Genomic DNA, 21,822 nt, shown 5'->3' with positions numbered 1-21,822 from the left:
TCAATATAGGAGTATTTGAGAAATTCAAACATTTAACAACTGGACCATAAAAAATTTTATGCTCAGACTGAGCACATGTAAAAGTATGTGTGTACTTATTGGCTTTTTTATCTGTATATAAGTAAAATTCTTGAGGACAATAGCAATGTTCTTTTATTTTATATTATACTTAGTCCAACATGGAATCTATAAATGAAATTGTGTTCATATGATTTAAACTATGAACAGAGTTTTAAAATGTTTTTCATTATATATAAGATAAACATAAGATGCACAACATGTACCATCAGTGATCCACAACATCAAATCTTATAATGCAGTGGAAAATACCAATAACAATTTTAAGCATATCATTCCATTTTTCCTCTTAAGGGTTCAAGACATAACTAACGTATAGAATTTCTTTTATCCTCATAAATACCCCTGAAATGTAGGTCAGAAGACATTCTTAATATACTAAAAACCAGAACATGAATCAATAGTAAACACACACACACGCACACGCCAAGTAAAAAGTAATCATACCCAGCTCTAATAACTTAGGGCAAATTTATCCTCAGTGAAATATCAACATAATCAAGATAAAAGGGCACATTAATGCTCTCCTGAAAATTATTTCTGGTATCTAATTATTTTTGCACATGTACAAACAAGCTGTGATATCTTTAAAAAGTGTGAATACACTTAACTCTTCTAGGAGCCCAAATGATAGAAAATTGATGTAGAAAGATGATCATTAACCAAAGGTTTCAAAGAGTGACATTTTAATAGTTTTTTTAATTGACGAATATAATACAGCATGGCTTATACAGGATCTTTTTAGATTATGTTTTTTTCATGCAATGATGCTTAAATATGCTAAGAAGTACAAAAATGAATTTTTTAGTGTTCTATTTCTTTCTATCTGCCTGAGGGATGTTTAGCTGAACTAAAGAGGACCCTGCATAATGGAAATTCACTAGACAAGGCACTTTAATGTAAAGACTTTTATTTTGATTCTTAGCAGTATCTAAGTGAGCCAGATGTGAAGTTTTCTAGGTCTAGTAGCAGCAGCAGCAGCAATAAGTTGCCTCAACAACTTGGCACACTGACTATTACTTATCCTCTGATGGATCACAGAGTGTTTCACTCACTGGTGCACTGGTGCTATCGGAAACTCTTCATTCACTGACCACATTTCTGGGCTTGTCACTTATCCCTGTATCAGCTAGCTTCTCACCTTAGCAGGGCATGTGGGGCTTTATCCAGCACAAAAGTAGTTTGTGACATGTCATGCACAGGTTGATTGCACTTTATAGAAAGCCACTGGGACCAGGTGAGTGACATAAGAGATGATGTATGTGCTCTCAGGTAGGCCATGTTTACATGGTGCCAACTTACCTGGCTGTAAGGATGGAAACTGCAGTCCATCATCCAATTGCCTCTAGCTACAGATATGTCAGCATCCACATTGGTGGAGCATTTAGCTATTCTGGCATTGTGTGAACAACATTTCCAAATGATTGATTTTTTTTAACTTTTCCGTGGGCTGTTCTTGCAGCCTGCAAACTCAGTCACAGTACAGAATATTCAGATAACAAGACCCTCTCACAGGCATCCATGTTCTCAGGTGAATTGAAAGAACTTTTGCCAATTTGGATCCCTGCTTTGCCTAAAATCTGTGGCTGATTATTCTTTATGTGGAGACAATGCTCTTTTCCTTTCAGTCAAGCAACTCTGGAAACTGACAGTAAAGCCAGCACATTTTTTCTCATGAGCAATTCAATTTGAATGATTCATGGTTAGCACATTCCCTTATGTAAGCATGAATGAACAAATTCAAATTCAGGAAAGGCTTTGACTTGTATTTATTTGAGTTTCTTTGAAAGTGATCTTCTTTAACTTTTGCAATATTCAAAAGTACTTCATAAATACCACACAGTCACACAAACAAAAACACAAAACATGGGCCAATGCTCAGAAGGACACTCACAGGTAATGGGTCTATATACACACTCATTGTAACTGGAAATATACAACAGGAGGTTTATACAGTCAGTGACTGGATTTAAGCTAAAATCTGGCTGTAGTTCAATATTTAAATCCATAAATTATTTACTGAATGCTTGAATACCAAACCAAAAATTGCTCACAAAGTGAAATCCAATGACTAAAATGAAGTAAGTTGTGCACACTCATATTTATAACCACAGAAGGAACCATTAAATTGTAATTAAATTACATTAAATTAGATGACAGAGAGTGGATGTATGCTTCTTGATATCACCTCCTATGAGAGAGAACGTTCATGTAGTTGAAGTGGCACCAGTGTTGATTAATCCAGCCACTACTTTTACCCTTGTATGGTAAAAGGTACTTTTACCCTTGTAGTGTGGTTTCCATCACAACCCTCATTCTCTTTTATTGAAAACATGCTTCTTAGAATTGCATTTCTGGATTTGTATTTCCTACAGTCTTGGGTTTTTAAAATTTTTTTACCTCTTTCTTTACAGTTTCCAAAGCCTATCACTTGCTGACCCTAAGGCCTCTACTGCCATTACCTAACTAGACTTTCTTTGGTAGAAAATGGGTGGAAGATTTGCACCATGCATTTGACAATTTTTGCATCAGTTTCCATCTGTTTCCCAGCTGTTTTAAGTGAGGCAAAAGTCCCTCCCTTTTCTTCAACCTCCCATATCCTATGCCAAATGGTAGGTGCTGAGGGGGGAATCTGGACTTCCTTTCTTCCCTACAACCACAAACAATATGTCACCATCTGTACAGTATATTCCAATGTAAAATACTACAATTGTTGTTTTTCGTCTCAGATACTTTAATGCACCTGTGGGCCCATTCACACTCTCTCAGCGCTTCGAGGAAATGTTGACTTATGTGTTCAGGTATGGTTGGCAGTCTCAGTTCCCTAACCTTTTGCTCCCTGGGACTACGCTAATGGAAGAAGTCTGCAATACTTCCGTGGAGGATAAAAATTGCCCTCCAAGGATCATTTCTGTCTAGCATTTAGAACTTCTCCACATGTGACTTTTTATTTCCCCTAGTGCAAGAGAATGCCAAAAGATAATAATGTTTTATAGAAGACAAGCAATGGGAGGGCTTGGTCTGTTCACTAGTGGCACAGAGTGCTATTTAGCAAAAGAGAAATAAAAGTATGATTGAGAATGTTTTTGGCTACTCTGGGTAAACGTATTAGCTCGTTTAAATGAAGAACATAACTCACCTATGTCTGTAAAATATCAAAATGGAATGGAATGTCTATATAGCTTAGACTAATATAAATTCTTATTCCATAGCCTGAAGAAAAATGAATACTAAGCCTCAGCATATTGATGTAACTTTTGTATCAATACTTTGTAAACTATTCAAAATGAGAGATATTTCATTATTTATTAACAAAACTGCACAAACCCGTAGTTATGGAAAGCTAATAATTTTTACATAGGCATAGGGATTGTGGATGGAGGCAGAAAAATTTATGAAATCATTCTATTGGTGCTAGTAATTTTCACATTTAAAGGGGAAATTGCCTTCTTTATGGGCACTTATCCAACTTGCTACTCCAGCTCATTAATGAGTGAGCATTTCAGCTTCTCAGTGTTTCTTCTTTTTTCAAAGTAAACAACCTCCTCCAGGAGTTCTTAAATCGTCTTGCCAATCCACTCTCCAGATTTGAGAACCACAGTCATAGCGAGCTACTATGATTCATGAATGTGTCTATTATACACTAAGGTGTGTGAGGAGTTAAAAATTGGATCGAGCACCACTATGTTAGATCCAGAATAGGATAGCCAGAAAACATCTATTATTTCTTGTACCTCTTTGATAGCTATAATAATACTTTCTCTTACAAAGCAAACCCAAATTTTACATACCAAAAAAGGAATTTCCATTGATTTGTAATTATTATTGTAATAGTTGTCTTCAAAATGCAAAAGCACCAGCATGGCACATGTATACATATGTAACTTACCTGCACATTGCGCACATGTACCATAAAACCTAAAGTATAATAATAATAATAATAATAATAAAAGAAAAAAAAAATCAAAAAAAAAAAAATCATTGTACCTGCTGAGCAGTGATTATCAATTGGCAGATGTACTCTTTTTCACTATCTATCCTCTCTGCTCAATATCTTGATTATTCATGGGTTTGTCTAATATGCTTTCAGGGAGGAAATAAATCAGATAAATCCCAATTTAGTATAATTGAAGACAGATTATTTTTTATTATATTTATGTAGCCAATTATATGTCTTGAACAAATAATTTATAGAGGATATCCTATTTATTCCTGTTAAAGGCATTTAAGTTCATACATAGTGGTCTATATTGAAAGAGTAACTGTATAGCTAAAAATTTTATGTAACAATTTTTCAATTTAAGTTTATTGACTTGACTTTTTCTCAATATATTTAGGCTTATGTTTACACCACTCATTCTTAAAATGAGATTGATGAAAACTTTATGCACATGATTGCATCAGTGTTTAGCAATAGCTACTTACATAAGAAAATATTACAATTGCTAACTTATAACTTATGCTGTACAAAGCAATGATATAAAAGGGAAAAGTATGAAGGTTTGAGATGCTTTATAAAATCTATATATTTTACATGTTATTTTAATATGAAAGAGAATTTTAATTTTTGGAAATATCATAAATTTATCACAGGCTATAAAATTTTACCAAAAAGAAAAGAGCAAGTTAAGCCAAGGTTAAATGTGTGTGTGTGTGTGTGTGTGTGTGTGTGTGTGTGGAGAGAAAGAGAGAGAGACAGAGGAGAAAATAGCACAAGATTATTCTTAAATTGGTAGAAATTTAGCAACTTAGCATGGATATGGATTTGAAAAATTTGCAAACACATATCTCAGAATTTATACAAAAATAAAATACTTAGGTGTCTAAAGTCCTCTATACCTTAGATGTAGACGTTTCCTTGAAGTAGGTAATAAAATTTCCTTGGCATTGCATTGCACTGCTGGAATAAACTGGCGAGTATTAGAACAAAGTCTTTCTTTTTGCTTCCTCCTCTCTTCCCTACAATTTTGAGATGATGGAAGTTACAGAAATTTTAGCCATTTTAAAATAGGTGCATAGTACATAACTCATTTTAATTCCTTATTTTTTGTGCCCATCAATACATGAATTCAGTTTCACTTTATAGCCTGTTTAGTGAAGACCCTTATTTTTAAATGATGAGATTTTAATGTGTCATTTTGTTATTTTATCTTTCCTTTCCTAGAATTTATTATTATGTAATGCTTCCTCATAGTAAGAAGATGCCAAACCAATGGTTCTTCCACCATGACCTAAGTACAAAGACAAATTCACAAAGAACTAAAAATGGTGATGAAATTAATATCATGATTAATATGCAATTCCAAAACAAAACAAATTTTAACAAAATTAACAAAAACAAAGTATTTTTGTTAAAAATATTTTTAAAGGCCAGAGACACATAAAATAGGAATATAATGCAATTTACTTGAGTCAAATTTGACACAGATTTGATTCTTCTAACTGCCAACTTCAAAGCACTTAACGCAAAACAAAACCAGGACAAGAGTTCTGGGTAAAAATAAACTTTGTAGATTTTGCTACACATTTCTAGGCTTAGAAAGAGTTTACAGAGCCCAGAATTGACTTTATGGCTCTTGCTATAGTCCAGAGAGAAAACATAAACTAAAGAAAGATCATGGCTATCCATCCAACAAAACAAGGCACATGTGCCTGGATCTGTCTAATAGCAAAGGACTTCTCAAAGGTCATCGTTTGCACCTACAGTGGGACTAAAGGCCCTGATTAAGACTTTTTGACATAAAGCATTCCATTCCATTTTCCCTGATTATATTAGTTTAAAGAGGGTACCACTTCTGTCAGCTCCCTTCAAACTCCTTTTGTTCCTTTCTCACAATGCTTACCACATTATGTCACTGTACGGATGCTTTCTTTCCCACACTAGAACGTAAGTGTTTGAGGCCAGTTCTTGTTCTAGTTTATTCAGACATTGGAGGTCAATAAAAATAATACTTGCATTCACACTTAATTTTAATACACGCAGAAGCAATAGGCAAGATAGTGAAGAGAACTCAAGCTTCCACATGTGTCCCCCATTCACCTCCTACTCAGCTCTTATGTCAGCAAATGGCCTGGAATTACATGGTATTACTGCATATTTGAGAAGATGGGGAGGGAAAGAAACTATTTTCACAAATTAAGGACAATAGTAACTTGGCAAAGGCCAAAAGAATTGTGACATTTCTAATTTACAGCTGTCAACAGGGCAAAAAGGATTGAGCCCTCTTATGGCATCAGATAACGCCATACAGATTTGCAGTGTGATGCCAGAAAATTCAGCACCAATTCTGCTGGTAGTGCAGTAAAACCCTTGGACATGCAACAGGAAAACTTCCATAGAGTATTTTTTTTAATATTATGAAAGACAAGCCCACAACTTCTCAGAGTGTAAGGACTTGCGTTTATGCTGTAATTCTGAGCCATTTCTTTAGCAAGTCATCATAGTGGCTTTAATATATTTTTAAGCAGTGACATAGAAATTATTGAACTTTTCATTTATTTTCATGTCTGCTTTGCTTCTCTGGACTCTAGACTCTGGGTAACTTACGATTATGAATTTTGTCATCTTCATCTTTGTATTTCTAATATTAAACACCTACTATTCTGCTGTATCTTTGACTTTAGGATCTGGTTATAGATTACAATTACTAAGATAACCCTAAGGAGCCTTGTTCTGGCATAGAAATTTAACTGACCTTCAGCTTCAAAAAAGGAAAAGTATCATTTATTATTGCTTTCTATTAACTTTTAAGACATGTTTACACATATCTCGTGTAACTAATGGCAGACAGGTAATGTTATCTTCATTCTATATTTATAATGATATCTCCAAACATGTTCACATAGAAAAGTACCAAATCAGTCTCCCTATTATAAAATTTGAAACCAAAATGATTGAATGTTATACTAAGTGAAGGAACATATTGCCCAGAGATTACAGTTCTGAACCTCAGCACTATCGACATTTTGGACTGGATAATTCTTGTTACATTTGTATTCAATGAAACATAAACATATTCAAAATAAAGACATCTGGTGTGAGGCGGGGACAGTTCTGGGCTTTGTAGAATGTTTAGAACATCCCTGGCTTCTACTCACTGGATGCTTGTAGCAAACCTCAACCCTAATTTTAGTGTCGTCAAATAAAATATGGTTCTCCCAGTCCAATTTGAATTCCAGACAAGCAATAAATAAAGTTTTAGTATGTTACAAATATTACACAAAGCATACTTGTATTTTAAAATGTTTATTGTTGTATGAAAATTTTCATTCAACCAGATATCTGTAGTTTAATTGGTTAAATCTGGCAATCCTAAGTTCCCAATGTACCCCATAGGGAAAAATTGCTCCCAGTAGAGAATCATTGCATATAGATAATATTTGGATGAAGATATCAATAACTTTCAGTTATACAACTCTCTCTAGGAATGGCCAACATGATTCATAAGTTGTATGCATTATTTATGTGTAAATAATCCCACCTTTATACTGTGGTCACGCCTTGTCTCCTCCAAGCCAATGATGAGATTATTTGCAGATAAAATTGTTCAAGAAGAGATTTTGTCAGTGCTAATTCACCCAAAATATAACTGCAGAATAAGTGACTCTAACTTCAGAGGATTATCCACACGGAACAGTAAAATGACACATATGGCATCACCATAGAAATTGCCATGTCCCTAAGCCATCCCTCAGAGGTGTGATAGTTTCAATAAATTTCAGAGGGAAGTATTATGTTTCCACAATGCATCAAAACACATAAGCGCTAATAATAAATCAACTATTTGATTACATCCATATCATTTAATTAAATACTGACTGAATTAATAAATATTGACTTTGTAGGCACGCATTTTAGAAATTGAGGAGATTCTTAGAAACCATCTATTTCTACCTGCTCTCTACCTGAGAAAAGTGAGGCTAAAAGTGGCTGAAGGGCTCATCAAGGGTCACAAATAGTCACAGAATGTTTCAGGCCTAAGTGTCATTCAGCTACAGAAACCAACAGGAATACGTTTTATGAACTCCTGAAATACCCTTTACCTACTGCATGGCCTTTTCACAACAAGGATTTGAGGACCACTGCCATTTAATTGTGATACTAAATATGGTTACGAAACCTAAAATACTCAAACAGAATCTTGAGTACCAAAGATTCCAAATACACAGATATTAAGAGCATCCTCTCTGCTCCTTATCTGCTTATTCAACCCCTATTGTCTCCACTGTGCTCATCTTTAACACAGACTTTAAGTGAAGAGGGTTAAATTAAGCAAATCATGTAGAACAATGCCTACATATTATGGGCACTCAATAATCAATTGTAAACTCTAGCCGTTATTAGCAGAGGACTGTGGTCCAAGGCCTTAGCGATTGAAAATTATGCATTTGATAAAATCATGTGTTAGAATTAGTTTTTTTAAAATGTAGGAAAATTTTGTTTTTAAAATGGACCTCAATCTAAAAATCTAAGAATTTAGGAATTTACACAGTGACTAGCAGAGTTGCACTTTACATTGAAAAATGATTGGGCCCCTAAAAGTATCTATGTGTTATTTTTGGCTAATGTACAAATGAAGCTGAAGGTTTAATTACAATTTTCCAAGGAACCTGGGGAGGTGACACTTTACAAGGCTTAGTGGTATCAATGTATGAAATTTTATTTCCTCTGAAAGTTTTATTTGGAAATTCAACGAAACATAACCAAACCTGGCATACCCAATAAAACGGAGTCAGATAGTGTGCTTGTGTTTGTGTGAGTATGTGTGTTTCTTCTCTTTTAGAGTCCTGGCAAACAGGTACATAAATGTAGGAAGCTAGGAGTCACATTCTGCCTAGTTGTTAAGGTATAAAAAAAGTTTAATTAATACTTTTAAATGGATTTGTAGAAGACCAAGATAAGAAGTATTTACTGAAAACACTTACAAGCCGATTCTCTTAAATGTTGTGCTCTTATTTTTTACTTAGAAATATTCTCTAATTATGAGTTTCTTCATATAGTGGGTTTGAGAAAAAAAATCCCTTAGATATTTTTTCTGAAATAATCACATTGGAAGATTAATGACTAAGAATTTATAAATTGATTTTGCTTTAGATTCAAAGTATAATAAACCAATTATAAACAATAATAAATAATGCATAAAGGTAATGAAATAAAACTAATTATAAAATACCAAACAACATAGGGTTCTAGCTCAGGCATCAGTTTCCTTTTGACTGCGCTAGTGAAGTTAAATTCTTGTGATCTGTTACATGATTGTAGCTGTACTGGCAAGAAGGAAAACAATCTCAGGTTGACGAATCTGCATTATTATCAAATTGTGATTGTTTTTTGCAAAGATTTTCCCAATTACAGAGCATCTAAATCATTTCTTTGAAGATCTTAAATTCAATTATACATGCAATATAGAAATTTAAGAACATAAATGTAACTATTATCTGCCTCAGTCCATTTTGTGCTGCTATAACAGAATACCTGAGTGAATAATTTATTAAAAAAAAACAAATTTATTTCTGACAATCCTGGAGACTGAGAAGAAGTGCACGATCAAGGCAGCAACATCTGGTGAGTGCTTTCTTGCTTCAACCTTAATGGCAAAAGGCAGAAGGGCAAAAGAGCATGATCCCATTCATACAAGCCCTTTTCATAGTTGCATTAATCCATTCATGGGAGTGAAATCCTCATGACCTAAACACCTCCCAAAAGGCCTCACCTGCCAACACTGTTGCCCTGGGGATCAACTGTTCAACACATGAATTTTGGGAAACGCATTCAGACCATAGAATTATCCATTCATTTATGATATTTTAGAGACTAACTTTAATATTCTGTTGAGTAAATTATACTAGGAAACTAATTTCACTGAAGTCTGAAATGTTTTTTAAAATCATACTTAATTTCATATTAGATTAAATGTGAAAAATGTTCTACACCTATTTCTGATCTCTGCCAAGATAGCATATAATGATACGGCATTAAGTTTTTGTGAATGTGAAGCTTTCATCTAGGTCTTACAGACAATCCTTGGGTTGTAATTGTATAACAAATTCAGGCACTCAAAACTCACAATATTTTTTTCATATGTTATAGGTTACATCTTATAATTTCTGAAATGATTCATAAGTTTCTTCCAGTTAGATATTAGATAGCATTCAGTATTCCATTACACGGTGGAGAGAAGGGGACTTGAAGCATACACATTTTTGTTTTACTTAACATGTGTGCCACCACCCACAAAAAGAGTACCCGCTTACTCCTAAATTGTAATTTTCCAATACACACACACACACACACACACACACACGTAAAACATACCAGCTGCTAATCTTGCAATACTTCTCAATAAGCAGAAAAATCTCAGTAGTATCCAGTTTTTAAAGTTTTTCATTGATTAAACAGAATTGTAGTTATAATTATAGCTGTATAACTTGTATAGTTTTGTTTACAACTCTAATTATTTAGAAGGAAAGAGTGGCTGGGGAATATATCAGGGGCTTTGAAGCCAGCAGACTTGAGTTGGACATCCATTGTTGCTACTTACTGTGTGGTCTTCTGAGGCTGGTCTTCTGAAATTCAGATTCCCCATCTAAGAATCCACAAGATTGTTGAAAATAGAAGAATTAGAGAATTTAAAGTGTGTATATCTGAGATGTAGTATCAATTCAATAATACAAACCTACTATTAGTAATATTAAACTTAAAATGTACCAGGAGTAGGATGGTACTGTTATATTTATTAGCCTTTTCTAAGTCAAATTTATTAGTTTACAAATTTCGTTTGAATCATTTAACTTTCATTTGACACCTAACATTTAGTGAAATACACCTTTATTTCATTTTTAGTAATCTTGAACTTAGTAAAAAGATGATTTTTATTTTCTAGCTCTTTCTACCCATGTGTATTTTAAAAGATCCACAATCCTCATAATTTATTTAAGCAATCAGCAAGAGTTGTGTATGATTACTTTTAATAAAGTTAATAGGTTGTGAAAGTCTGTACACTTTTATTTCTTTCATGTTTTATAGCTTTGCTGCTAAAAAGTGCAGTCAAGTTTAAAACATAAATTATTTTTCTGAGTGCAATTAAATAGCATTATCTTTTATTTATGTATGTTTGTATGTGTATGGGCATATATATTTACAGTTAACCCACTTAAAATACTTTGTTTTATTTAGTCTTCATTGGTCTCATATGCATTTAGTCAAATTCATGCAAATTTTGTGCATATGTAAAACATTTCTAGATCTTCTTTATTTTTTAGGTTCAGAGGGGTACATGTGCTGTTCTGTTACGTAGGTATATTGCATAATCGTAAGGTTTGGGCTTCTAGTGAACCCATCACTTAAATAGTGAACATGGTAGTATTTTTTACCCTCTCCTCTTTCTCTCTCTCCCCTTTTGGAAGCCCCAGGGTCTATTATTTCCATCTTTGTGTCCATGTGTGCCTATTGTTTAGCTTCCACTTGTAAGTGAGAACATGTGTATTTCATTTCTTTCTGAGTTATTTCCCTTAAGATAATGGCCTCCAACTCCATCTCTATTGCTGCAAAGGACAGGATTTGATACCTTTTTTATGGCTCCATAATATTCCATGGTGCATATATATCACAATTTCTTTACACAATCAACTGTTGATGGACATTTAGGTTGATTCCATAAATTTGCTATTGTGAATAGTGCTGTGATAAACATGATAAACAGGTGACTTTTTGATACAATTATTCCTTTCCCTTTGGGTAGATACCCGTAGTGGAATTGCTGGGTGAAATTATAGTTCTTTTTATAGCTGAGAAATCTCCATACTGTTTTCTATAGGATATAAGCTAATTTACATTCCCACCAACGGTGTAAAAGTATTCACTTTTCTCCACATCCTCACCATCTGTTACTTTTTTGACATTATAATAATAGCCATTCTGACTGGTATGAGATGGTATCTCATAGGGGTTTTTATTTGTATTTCACTGATGATTTGTGACGTTGAGCATGTTTTCATATGTTTATTAGCAACTTGTATGTCTTCTTTTGAGAAGTATGTGTTCATGTCCTTTTTCTACTTTATAATGGGGTTGTCTGTCATTTTCTTGTGGATTTGTTTAAGTTCTTTATATATTCTGGATATTAGTCTTTTGTTGGATGCAGAGTTTTTGAATATTTTCTTCCATTTTCTAGGTTTTCTGATTATTCAATTGATTGTGTCTTTTGCTGTGCAGAAGCTCTTTAATTTAATAAGTCCCATTTGTCTGCTTTTGTTTTTGGTGCATTTTCTTTTGAGGTCTTAATCTAAAGGCCAGTTTCTAAAAAAGTTCTTCCTAGATTTTCCTCTTTTTTATAGTTTTGGGTCTTATGTTTAGATCTTTGATACATCTTGAGTTAATTTTTGTATACAGTGAGAGAGAAGGTTCCAGTTTCATTCTTCTGCATGTAGCTAGCCAGTTTTCCCGGAACCATTTATTAAAAAGGGTGTCCTTTCTCCATGTTTATTTTTGTTGACTTTGCTGGAGATCAGCTAGCATTAGGAGTGTGGCTTTATTTCTAGGCTCTCTATTCTGTTTCATTGATCTATGTGTCTATTGTACCAGTACCAAACTGTTTTGGTTACTAAAGCCTTCTAGTACCCTTTGAAGTCAGGTAATGTAATATCCCCAGTTTTGTTTGCTTTTGTTTTTTGTTTGTTTGTTTTGCTTATGATTGCTTTGGCTATTTGAGCTCTCTTTTTTGGTTCCTTGTGGATTTTAGAATTGTTTTTCTAATTCTGTGAAAAATGACATTAGTAGTTTAATAGGAATTGTGTTGAATCTGTAGATTGCTTGGGGCAAATGTAGTCATTTTAATGATATTGATTCTTCCTATCCATGGGATGTTTTTCCATTTGTTTGTATTATCTATGATTCTGTAATCAGTGCTTTGTAGTTCTCCTTGTAGAATTCTTTCACCTCCTTAGTTAGATATATTTCTAGGTTTGTTGTTGTTGCTGTTTGGGGGTTGTGTGTGTGTGTGTGTGTTTGTGTGTGTGTGTGTGTTTCTGGCTACCGTGAATGAGACTGGGTTATTGATTCAGTTCTGAGATTGAGCACTGTTGTTGTATACAATGAAATTGATTTTTATACATTAATTTTGTATCCTGAAACTTTATTGAAGTTATTTTTCACATCTTGGAGTCTTTTGAAGGAATGTTTAGAGTTTTCTAGATATAAGATCGTGACATCAGTAAACAGAGGTAATTTGACTTCCTTGTTTCAAATTTGAATGCCTTTTGTTTCTTTCACTTGCCCTGCTAGGACTTCCAGTACTATGTTGAATGTTGAATAGGAATGGTGAGAGTGGGCACTCTTTTCTTCTTTCAGTTCTTAAAGGGAATGTTTTCAAATTTTCCCCATTCAGTATGATGTTAGTTGTGGGTTTGTCATACATGGCTCTTAGTATTTTGAAGTATGTTCCTTCCATGTCTGGTTTGTTGAGGGTTTTTATCATGAAGGATGTTGGATTTTAACAAATGCTTTTTCTGCATCTATTGAGATTATCATATAGTTTTTGTTTTTAATTCTGTTTACATAGTGAATCATATTTATTGAGTTGTGTATGTTGAACTATCCTTGCTTCCCTGGAATTAAACTCACTTGAACGTGATGAATTATCTTTTTTGATATGTTGCCAGATTTGGCTTTCTAGGATTTTCTTGAGAATTTTTGCCTCTATGTTCATCAGAGATATTGACTTATGATTTTCTTTTTATTGTTGTTGTTGTTGTGGGCTTGCCATATTTTGATATCGTGGTAGGATGAGTTAGGAAGGAAACTCTCCTCCTTGATTTCTTGGAATAATTTCAGTAAGTTGGTACCACCTCTGTCTTGTATGTCTGGTAGAATTTGGCTATGAATTCATTTGGCCCTGAGCTTTTTTTAACTGGTAGATGTTTTTTATTACTGATTCAATGTCATAACTCATTATTTGTCTGTTCAGAATTTCAATGTCTTCCTGGTTCACTCTTGGGAGATTGTATGTTTCAGAAATGTATTCATTTGGGTTGCATATATGTTTAGGGTAGTTAAATCTTACTGAACTGAATTGAACCCTTTATTATAATTCAATGCTCTTCCTTGTTTTTTGTTTGTTTGTTCGTTTGTTTTAACTGTTGTTGGTTTAAAGTCTGTCTTATCAAATACAAGAATAGCAACCTCTGCTCTCTTTCCCTTTCTGTTTGCATCGTAGATCTTTCTCCACTCCTTTACTTTGAGCCTGTGTCATTACATGTCAAGTGGGTGCCATGAAGGCAGTAAATGGTTAGGTCTTGTTTTTTACATCCAGTTTGCCAATCTGTATCTTTTAAACGGGGCAGTTAGGCCATTTACAATCAAGGTTAATATTGATATGGGAGGTTTTGTTTCTCTAATAGTGTTGTTAGATAGTTGCTTTGTAGTCCCAATTGTGTAATTGCTTTGTAGCATCTGTAAACTTTGTATTTTCATTTGCTTTTGTCCTAGTAAGTTTTGACCTTTTATTTCCATTTTTAGAACTCCCTTGAGCATTTCTTGAAGGTCTAGTCTCATGGTGATAAATTCCACTAGTGTTTGCTTGTCTGAAAAAAATATTTTATTTCTCCTTCATTTATGAAGCTCAGTTTGACAGGATATAAAATGTTTTGTTGCCATTTTTTAAAAAAAAGGCTAAAAATGAGCCCCCAATCTCTTCTGGCCTGTAAAATTTCTGCTGAGAAATCTTCCGTTAGTCTGATGAGATTGCCTTTATAGGTGATTTGACTATTTTCGTTATCGGGCTTTAAGATTTTTCCTTCATGTTGACCTTGGATAGCCTGATGACTATATGCCTTGTTGATGTTCATCTTGTATGGTATCTTGCAGGTATTTCCTGCATTTCTAATTTCTGGATATTTACCTCTCTAGCAATATTAGGGAAATTTTCTTGAATTATCCCTTCAAACATGTTTTCCAGGTTAGTTACTTTTTTGTCTTCTCTCTCTTAAGAGCCTTCAAGTCACAAGTTTGTTTGCTTCACATAATCCCATATTTCTGGAAGTCTTTGTTCATTTTTTTAAAATTATTTTTTCTTTATTTTTGTCTGACTGAGATAATTCAAAAGTACAGTCTTCAAGCTCTGAATTTCTTTTTTCTGTTTGTTCTACTCTACTGCTAAGTTTGCCACAGTGTTTTGAAGTTACTTTAGTGCATTTTTCATTTCCAAAGGTTCTGTTTTGCTTTTCTTTAATATATCTATCTTGCCTTTTGTCTTCTAAATCGATTTTCTGGTTTCTTTGTGATTATTTTCAACTTTCTTTTGGATCTTATTGATCTTGCTTACAATCCATATTTTGAATTCCTTATCTCTCATTTCAAAGTTTTCATTTTGGTTAGGAGCAATTGCTAAAGAACTAACATGGTCCTTTGGGGATGTCACAGTATTCTGTATCTTCATGGTGCTAGAATTCTTTATGCTGGTTCCTTCTCATCTGCAGAAGCTATTACGTCTTATTTTTGAATTTACTTTCATTTGGGTGGAGGTTTCCCCCTCTTGAGAGTGTAACTATTGCATATGCTGAGTAGGTCCCTTTAGCTTTGCTTCTTTGTGCTTTTAGGGGGCCAAGGCTCTATATGATTTCCTTGGCTATAGAGAACCTTAGTTTAGTGGTTTTCTCAAGCGTTGTTTGTACATTGTAGTAGTGATGTGCAGTGCTTGTGGTCAAACTCACTGTCTCCTACAGGGATAATAAGGTGTTGGAGGTCTAGAGAGGCTTATCTTGTTCCTTGCTGTGCAGTTCTGTCAACAATTATATTGAGTCATGCAGTTTATGCTACAGGTCAATAGGTAGCTCTTGCAAGTAAGAGCCAGTTGAGTTCCTTACAATCATGCCAGAAGTTGTGTTGGGACATGCAGTTTGACCTCCCAGCCTGTAGTTGATGCTTGCAGGTGAGAGGCAGTTGCACTGTTGGCAGTGGGATTTTTGCTTGGCCTTTGTTGATCAAAGGAAGTATTGGTATGTCCCTGGTGAAGGGTGGGGCTGGGGCTCCTGGGGGTATGTTCTGCACTCTGCTGCCAAGGTAGCTGGAGGTGGCAAAGCTGGGTGAGGCTGGGTCAGGCGACTCAGCCACCAGGCCCTCCAAGGCAGGTACAAGTACTGATCTTGGTTAAGGTCTAGGGGCAGCTCTCAGGCCACTGGGCCAACTCTTCAGTGGTGTCCCTCCTGTGCCACAGAGCTCCCATAGGGGAACAGGGGTGGGGGAGGGGGCTGGGGTTTGCAGCCCAGCAGAGAGACATGAGGCATGCCCAGCGGAGTCTCCCTCCCGTGTCTAGCCCAGCAACAGGCCTGAGCTTATCCCAAGCTGTCTGTTCCAGGTCACTGAGCCATTTTAGGCTTTCCAGACTATGGGACTCCCAGAGGGAAAAACTGCAGCTGTCAGGCCACACACCCTTCACATTACAGTTTCATGAAGGGAGGGCTGCCCAGCCCCTGTGCCCCTAAACAAACGTGTGCCACACTCTTCTCTGTTTTCTAACAATGGGGGCTCCTCCTGTAGTCAAGATCAAGCCATAAATCCCATTGTCATGCCCCTATGCAGTGTGCTTGTGTCCTGGGGAACTGGAACCAGACCAGCAGTTTTGTCCTCTGGCCCTCGGGGTCAAGCATCAACTGTGATGGGGTTGGTGAGCTGCTCCCAGGCTACCAACAAAACAAGGCAATGCTGTGGCCCCACTGCAGGAACTGCCAGGCAGGCAGTCTTGGTTGCAGGGGTGGCTGGAAGGCAAGGTGATATGTGTTTAAGATGCATCTTGCTCCCCTGACAATGGCTGTGGACCTGTCTTGGGTGCATGAGAGTGTCTGGGCTCTGTTTTCTCCTAGCCAGGCAGACAGCAGGAGCTGCAGCTGTTCAGTGCAGGATGAGGGCCTTGGGTGATGAGCACTCAGAGTCACATTTTCATTGTAGCTGCCCAGCAGAGTAAAGCCTTCTGGGCTCTATGTAGGTTCAAGCAGTGCCTCCATATGTTCTCCATTTGGCTCCCTCTGCCAATCCAAAGGTCTGTAGGGGTTGTGGAAATTCCTGTTCCTGTAGCTAGGATCTCAGAGTTCTGTGGCTAAATATGGTGCCTGGAGGTTCCCTCTTTTACCCCTTATGATAGAATTTCTGTGTTTTCTCTCAAAATATTTGTTCAAAGTGTTTCACAAGGAATCTAAAAGAGCAAAATCCTTCTATGCCTGAAACAGAGGAGGATGGAGAAGCACATAGACCCAGGAAAGTTCTCCAAGAAAAGGTGAATCTGCTCCTGCACCTCGGACAGATCTGCAGCACAGCCTTTCCTGAGATGTCACTTTCTGCAGCTCATCTCCTTGCTCCAGGATTCGAGGGAGGTGCTCTGGACATGCTTCGGATAGTGGCAGAACCCAGAAGGATGAAAATGCAAACCTGGCCTCGAAAAGAAAAATCTAGATATTTTTTATTGTCAATTACTTATGCAATACATGAATCTTTTTCTGGAGTAATTTACAGTGAATTATACCCAGTTGTGTGCTGGTAGGAAGGAAGAAATGCTCGTTTTGTACAATTTGCCACTTCCCATGAAGTAAATACACCCACCAAAGGGGATTCCAAGCCAGTAAGCTAAGGTGATGTCAACAGGGTTACAAACTTCCTGAAAATTTAACAGTCAGTTTTCTAGAGCCCCTACTCACTGGCCCCAGAACACCCACTGCTGTAATACGTTACTAGCTCACAAACTGAATCCTGGTATTCAGAAGCTGTCATAAAATAATAGATAACAATCTCCTTAGTGATAGCCTAATAAAGAAGATTAAGGTAAGGAGGTATGATTAGCTAATTTGAAAGTTCTCTCAATGATTAGACAGCAGTGTTGAAAGTGATATTCTAAAAGTTATATATAAAACATATATAAAAGTTGTCTATAAAACTGATAATATTTTTCTGATTCATTAATAACCTTTCTTATAGTGTTAATCTGACAATCAGGTCACCAAAATGGGTAAATCACAGAGGCTATGCAAATGTCATTGTAAGCAAGGAAATTGCTAGGAGTAGGCATAAATAAGTGCAAAAGATTTATTTTCAATCATGTGCAATACATAGTAAGCAGTGTTCTTTAAATGAAATAACAGCTATGACGAATCTAAAGCATTGAGAAAAGATATCAAGGAGAAACCAAACGCCCTTTTATATCCAAATACCGAAATGTAAAAGTATAGACATGGGCTCATACCAGTGAAAAGAAACACCAAATTCGCCATGACTGCAATATTTTTCTTTTAAGATGGATATTGGAATTGTTTTTTATTGAAAATATTTCTACATTGAAATAACTTAAGGAATTTACAGCTTAAAACAAACAGAAATGTAAAGAATTGGTTGGTAAAAAACACCCTTGATAGTTATTGAGTACCTGAATTATCTGGGGACTATTAACAAAGAAAGAAGCATTTCTCAAGTGGTCTCTTGGCTGTCATGCTATTTTAAGTACTAGACAATGAAAGTAAAATATGCAGAGTGCCTGACCTCTAGAAAGAGTTGGCTTACAAATAGTAAACAGAAGGGAAATGATCATGGAAATATATATATATATATACCTTGTAGTCTGAGAAATGTGTATGAATATTTCTGTGTCACAAGCATTTGTGTGTGCATATGTGTATGTCCTTGTGGCAGTACTAAAGGAAAGTGTTTCTGGTTTATATCTTCTCTTTAAGTACAGGATCAAAGGAAATCTTTCATAAGTGGATGCCTAATATTCAAAATTAAGAAGAATGTTTATGTGATAATATGTATGTTAGTAGCCACATAATAAATGCTAATTACTCTGCACCAAAACCCTACATTTTGTGGTGGTAGCTATGAAAATAAGAATAGTAACAAACTTGGCATAAAAACCTCCATTCTAGTCCCTGTTTATTTATCTGATAGTTTTAACATCTCTCTACTCTTAGTTTACTCCCTGACTTCCGAATTTTTGTAAATGAACAAATGGGATAATATACGTGAAAGTATTTTATAAACTCCCCCATAAATAAACACAAATTTTCTTCTTTGGAAACTTTCTATAGCACTTATATCTTCACAATATAATTGTGTTTTTTCCTTCCCAAACCTCAGTTGAAATGACATTGGCTTTCCATTATTCTACTATCATCTCTCACATAGCTACACATCTACTTCTTCCTGCTCTGGAATATATGATTTCTCAACTGAAGGAGATCCTCTTTGTAACATACAAAAGTTTAAAATTTGAGTTTGACAAAGTATAGTCTGTAAAACCCATGATATTAAAACTCTGGGTTACTGAAAATATTACTTGTTTGATTATATTTTAAATCCTTATTATTTTACAAACAGAGCTCTATCATACTTATCTATGAAGCAATGTCTTCTTAAAAGAAAGTACTTCAAGGAACATAAGAAGGTTTTCATAATGGAAGAAGTCTCCATAATTCGTAATTACATTTAATCACGTATTTGAAAAGAGCACCAATATTTGTCACTTAAATCACACTGACATAAAACCAGTGTTCAGAATATGAAAGATTAATATCCAAATTAATGAATGAGCATTTACTCTTCTTCTCTAGGGTGACAGTTGATTTTAATTAATGTCTTCTATTTATTAATATTCTGTTATCTTCAAGACACTATATTGGCTGTGTTTAAGTGCTTATGTCAAAATATATTTGCTACATTAAAGGCAATTTATATACAGTATTATCTACATATCCAGTGCATTTATATATCTGGACATACTCCCCCAAGAAACAAATATAGAAAGTACATATTTATTATGTTAAACTATAGCTAAAGCTTGCATTTTGTTTGAAGCTCATAAGACACATATATTAGAAATATTCCTTATAGGTATTTCAGTACTTCTACAGGAAGAAAGTTTTTATTAGCTAAGTACAGTTGTTTTTGATAGATATCATACCTTAAAAATATTAAAGTTTCTGTTGAGAAAAAGGTAATCATCCAAATCCCAGAAATCTATAATACTCAAACATACATAAAATGAGTGTTCGAAGAACATCACAATTGCTTATTTTTACCAATAATCCAAGTTTGCCTCATGAACCCACCATAGCAGTATCTCAGAAAGGTTCTCATGCTTTCTGCATTAAATGGTAAGACATTTCCAGACATATGGCTGCAAGCTACATTTTAGTAAATTCTCTAAGCTCAACAAGCATTAAGATTCTGCTTATTATGCAAGAGTCTACTTTGATGGTTCAATTTCTTTGTCTTCTCATATTACAGTATTTCCTTTTCTTAGCAATCTTATGCATTAGCATAGACATTCTCAAGGATAATGATCTAGGTTCTAAAATGTAAAGACAGGAAGCTCAATTTTATGGAAAATGAAACTAAAGCTGCTGTGAACAGTCACTGTATAATAGTGGCAATGCTAGATGGCTGAAACGTTATAATTGTTTGTAACAGCCAACAACAAAAACAAATCATGAAAAGTTTTATTGCAATTTTCTTGAAATTACTAAAATGTAGTTTCTTATTTTAAAAGATAATCATTTAATAAAACTGTAGGACTTTTAAAATTTAATTGACCTTAAAAAATGATCACTGTTTCTAGGATTACCATGTAGGCATTAGCTCATCTTATAATAAAGAAATGACTTCAGAACTCTCCTTTATTTTTAAACTTCTCAATTTACAGACCATGTTTTGGATCACTTGTAAGACAAATTCAAATAATGGAAACATAATAGTTTCAGAAGCATTTCTTTTACTCACTCATTGAAGTTGGGGAATCTGGCCTTCAATATGCTGAATATTAAGATGTTGATACTATCAGGCTAGAGATATTCCCATAGCATGCAAATACATCCTTAATGACATATATTTTTAATTAATAGGTATTTTTAAAAAATCAAAAATAGACAAGCTTTACCTGTTTTACATTTTTAAGTTTTTAAGATTTAATGTAATATTTGCTTCTCTGAATTATTATGAACAGCATGAATAAATATTTACAGATAAAACACAGCTACTTAAAGAAGTAAAACTGAATGAACATTATTTAAATGAATAAAAAGCAATTTTAACTCTATAATCGTAATATATGAGATTGCTTTTTCCTTAAAATTGTAACCAACTATACATAAAAAATAATTTTATGCCGGTGCGATGAAGGAATAAAAAGAAAGCGTAAATTGTATCCCAGAGTATACAAAAGAGAGATTGTATTTGGAAGGTTTAAGATGGCTCTTTTTTGGAAACTGTATAATCACTGCTGGGATACAGAGGAAAGGATAGCAGGCCGGAGAAAGGGATCTGGGTCCTTTATTGTCACCATTAAAGTCTTACATAAAACTGTCTCCACATTCCATAAAAACGCCATGGTGCTTCAGGACAAATACAGACCTGAGACAATAGTTTATTTTGGCTGGGACTGAGGTTCCAGAACTGAAGAGTTACTGCCAAAAATAGAAACCAGCTTTGAGAAAAAGTTAACTGAACTAGGATGTAGCGAAAGTGCTGCAGCATCAATAACCTAGCGCTTCAGAATCTGAATCAAGGGTTCTTTGTTTAGAACCCTGTAACATAATTAATCACCCAGAGGAAGTAAAGAGATTTGAGGTTGGAGTTTAGTTACCCAGGGAATTCCCTCTTCCTTTGGCACCCACTTGCCAGCACGACTATAAAACAGGAGCAGAAATGCCTCACTCCATAAATGATTAATAATAGCTGATTTACATGAAATTAAGTTGTTCACTTGCTGA

The 21,822-nt window shown here is 34.9% G+C and overlaps 1 protein-coding gene across 4 annotated transcripts in view; it reads right to left on the bottom strand.

The window, feature by feature from the left end:
* Window positions 1–21,822, bottom strand: part of MEOX2 (mesenchyme homeobox 2) — a 74,864-nt gene that overhangs the window by 15,271 nt on the left and 37,771 nt on the right. For 2 of the 4 annotated variants that reach the window (XM_063667511.1, XM_063667513.1), the window contains exon 2: window positions 10,620–10,664. The exons of the other annotated variants lie outside the window; for them this stretch is intronic. In XM_063667511.1, the coding sequence (XP_063523581.1) occupies window positions 10,620–10,664 (45 nt within the window). The remainder of the gene's footprint in view (window positions 1–10,619; window positions 10,665–21,822) is intronic. 4 annotated transcript variants of the gene reach the window in all.

The sequence above is a fragment of the Pongo pygmaeus genome, chromosome 6 (assembly GCF_028885625.2).
Source record: "Pongo pygmaeus isolate AG05252 chromosome 6, NHGRI_mPonPyg2-v2.0_pri, whole genome shotgun sequence".
Lineage (NCBI taxonomy): Eukaryota > Metazoa > Chordata > Mammalia > Primates > Hominidae > Pongo > Pongo pygmaeus.
Note: the sequence above shows the minus strand (reverse complement) of the source record. Positions and strands in the feature narration are given on the sequence as shown.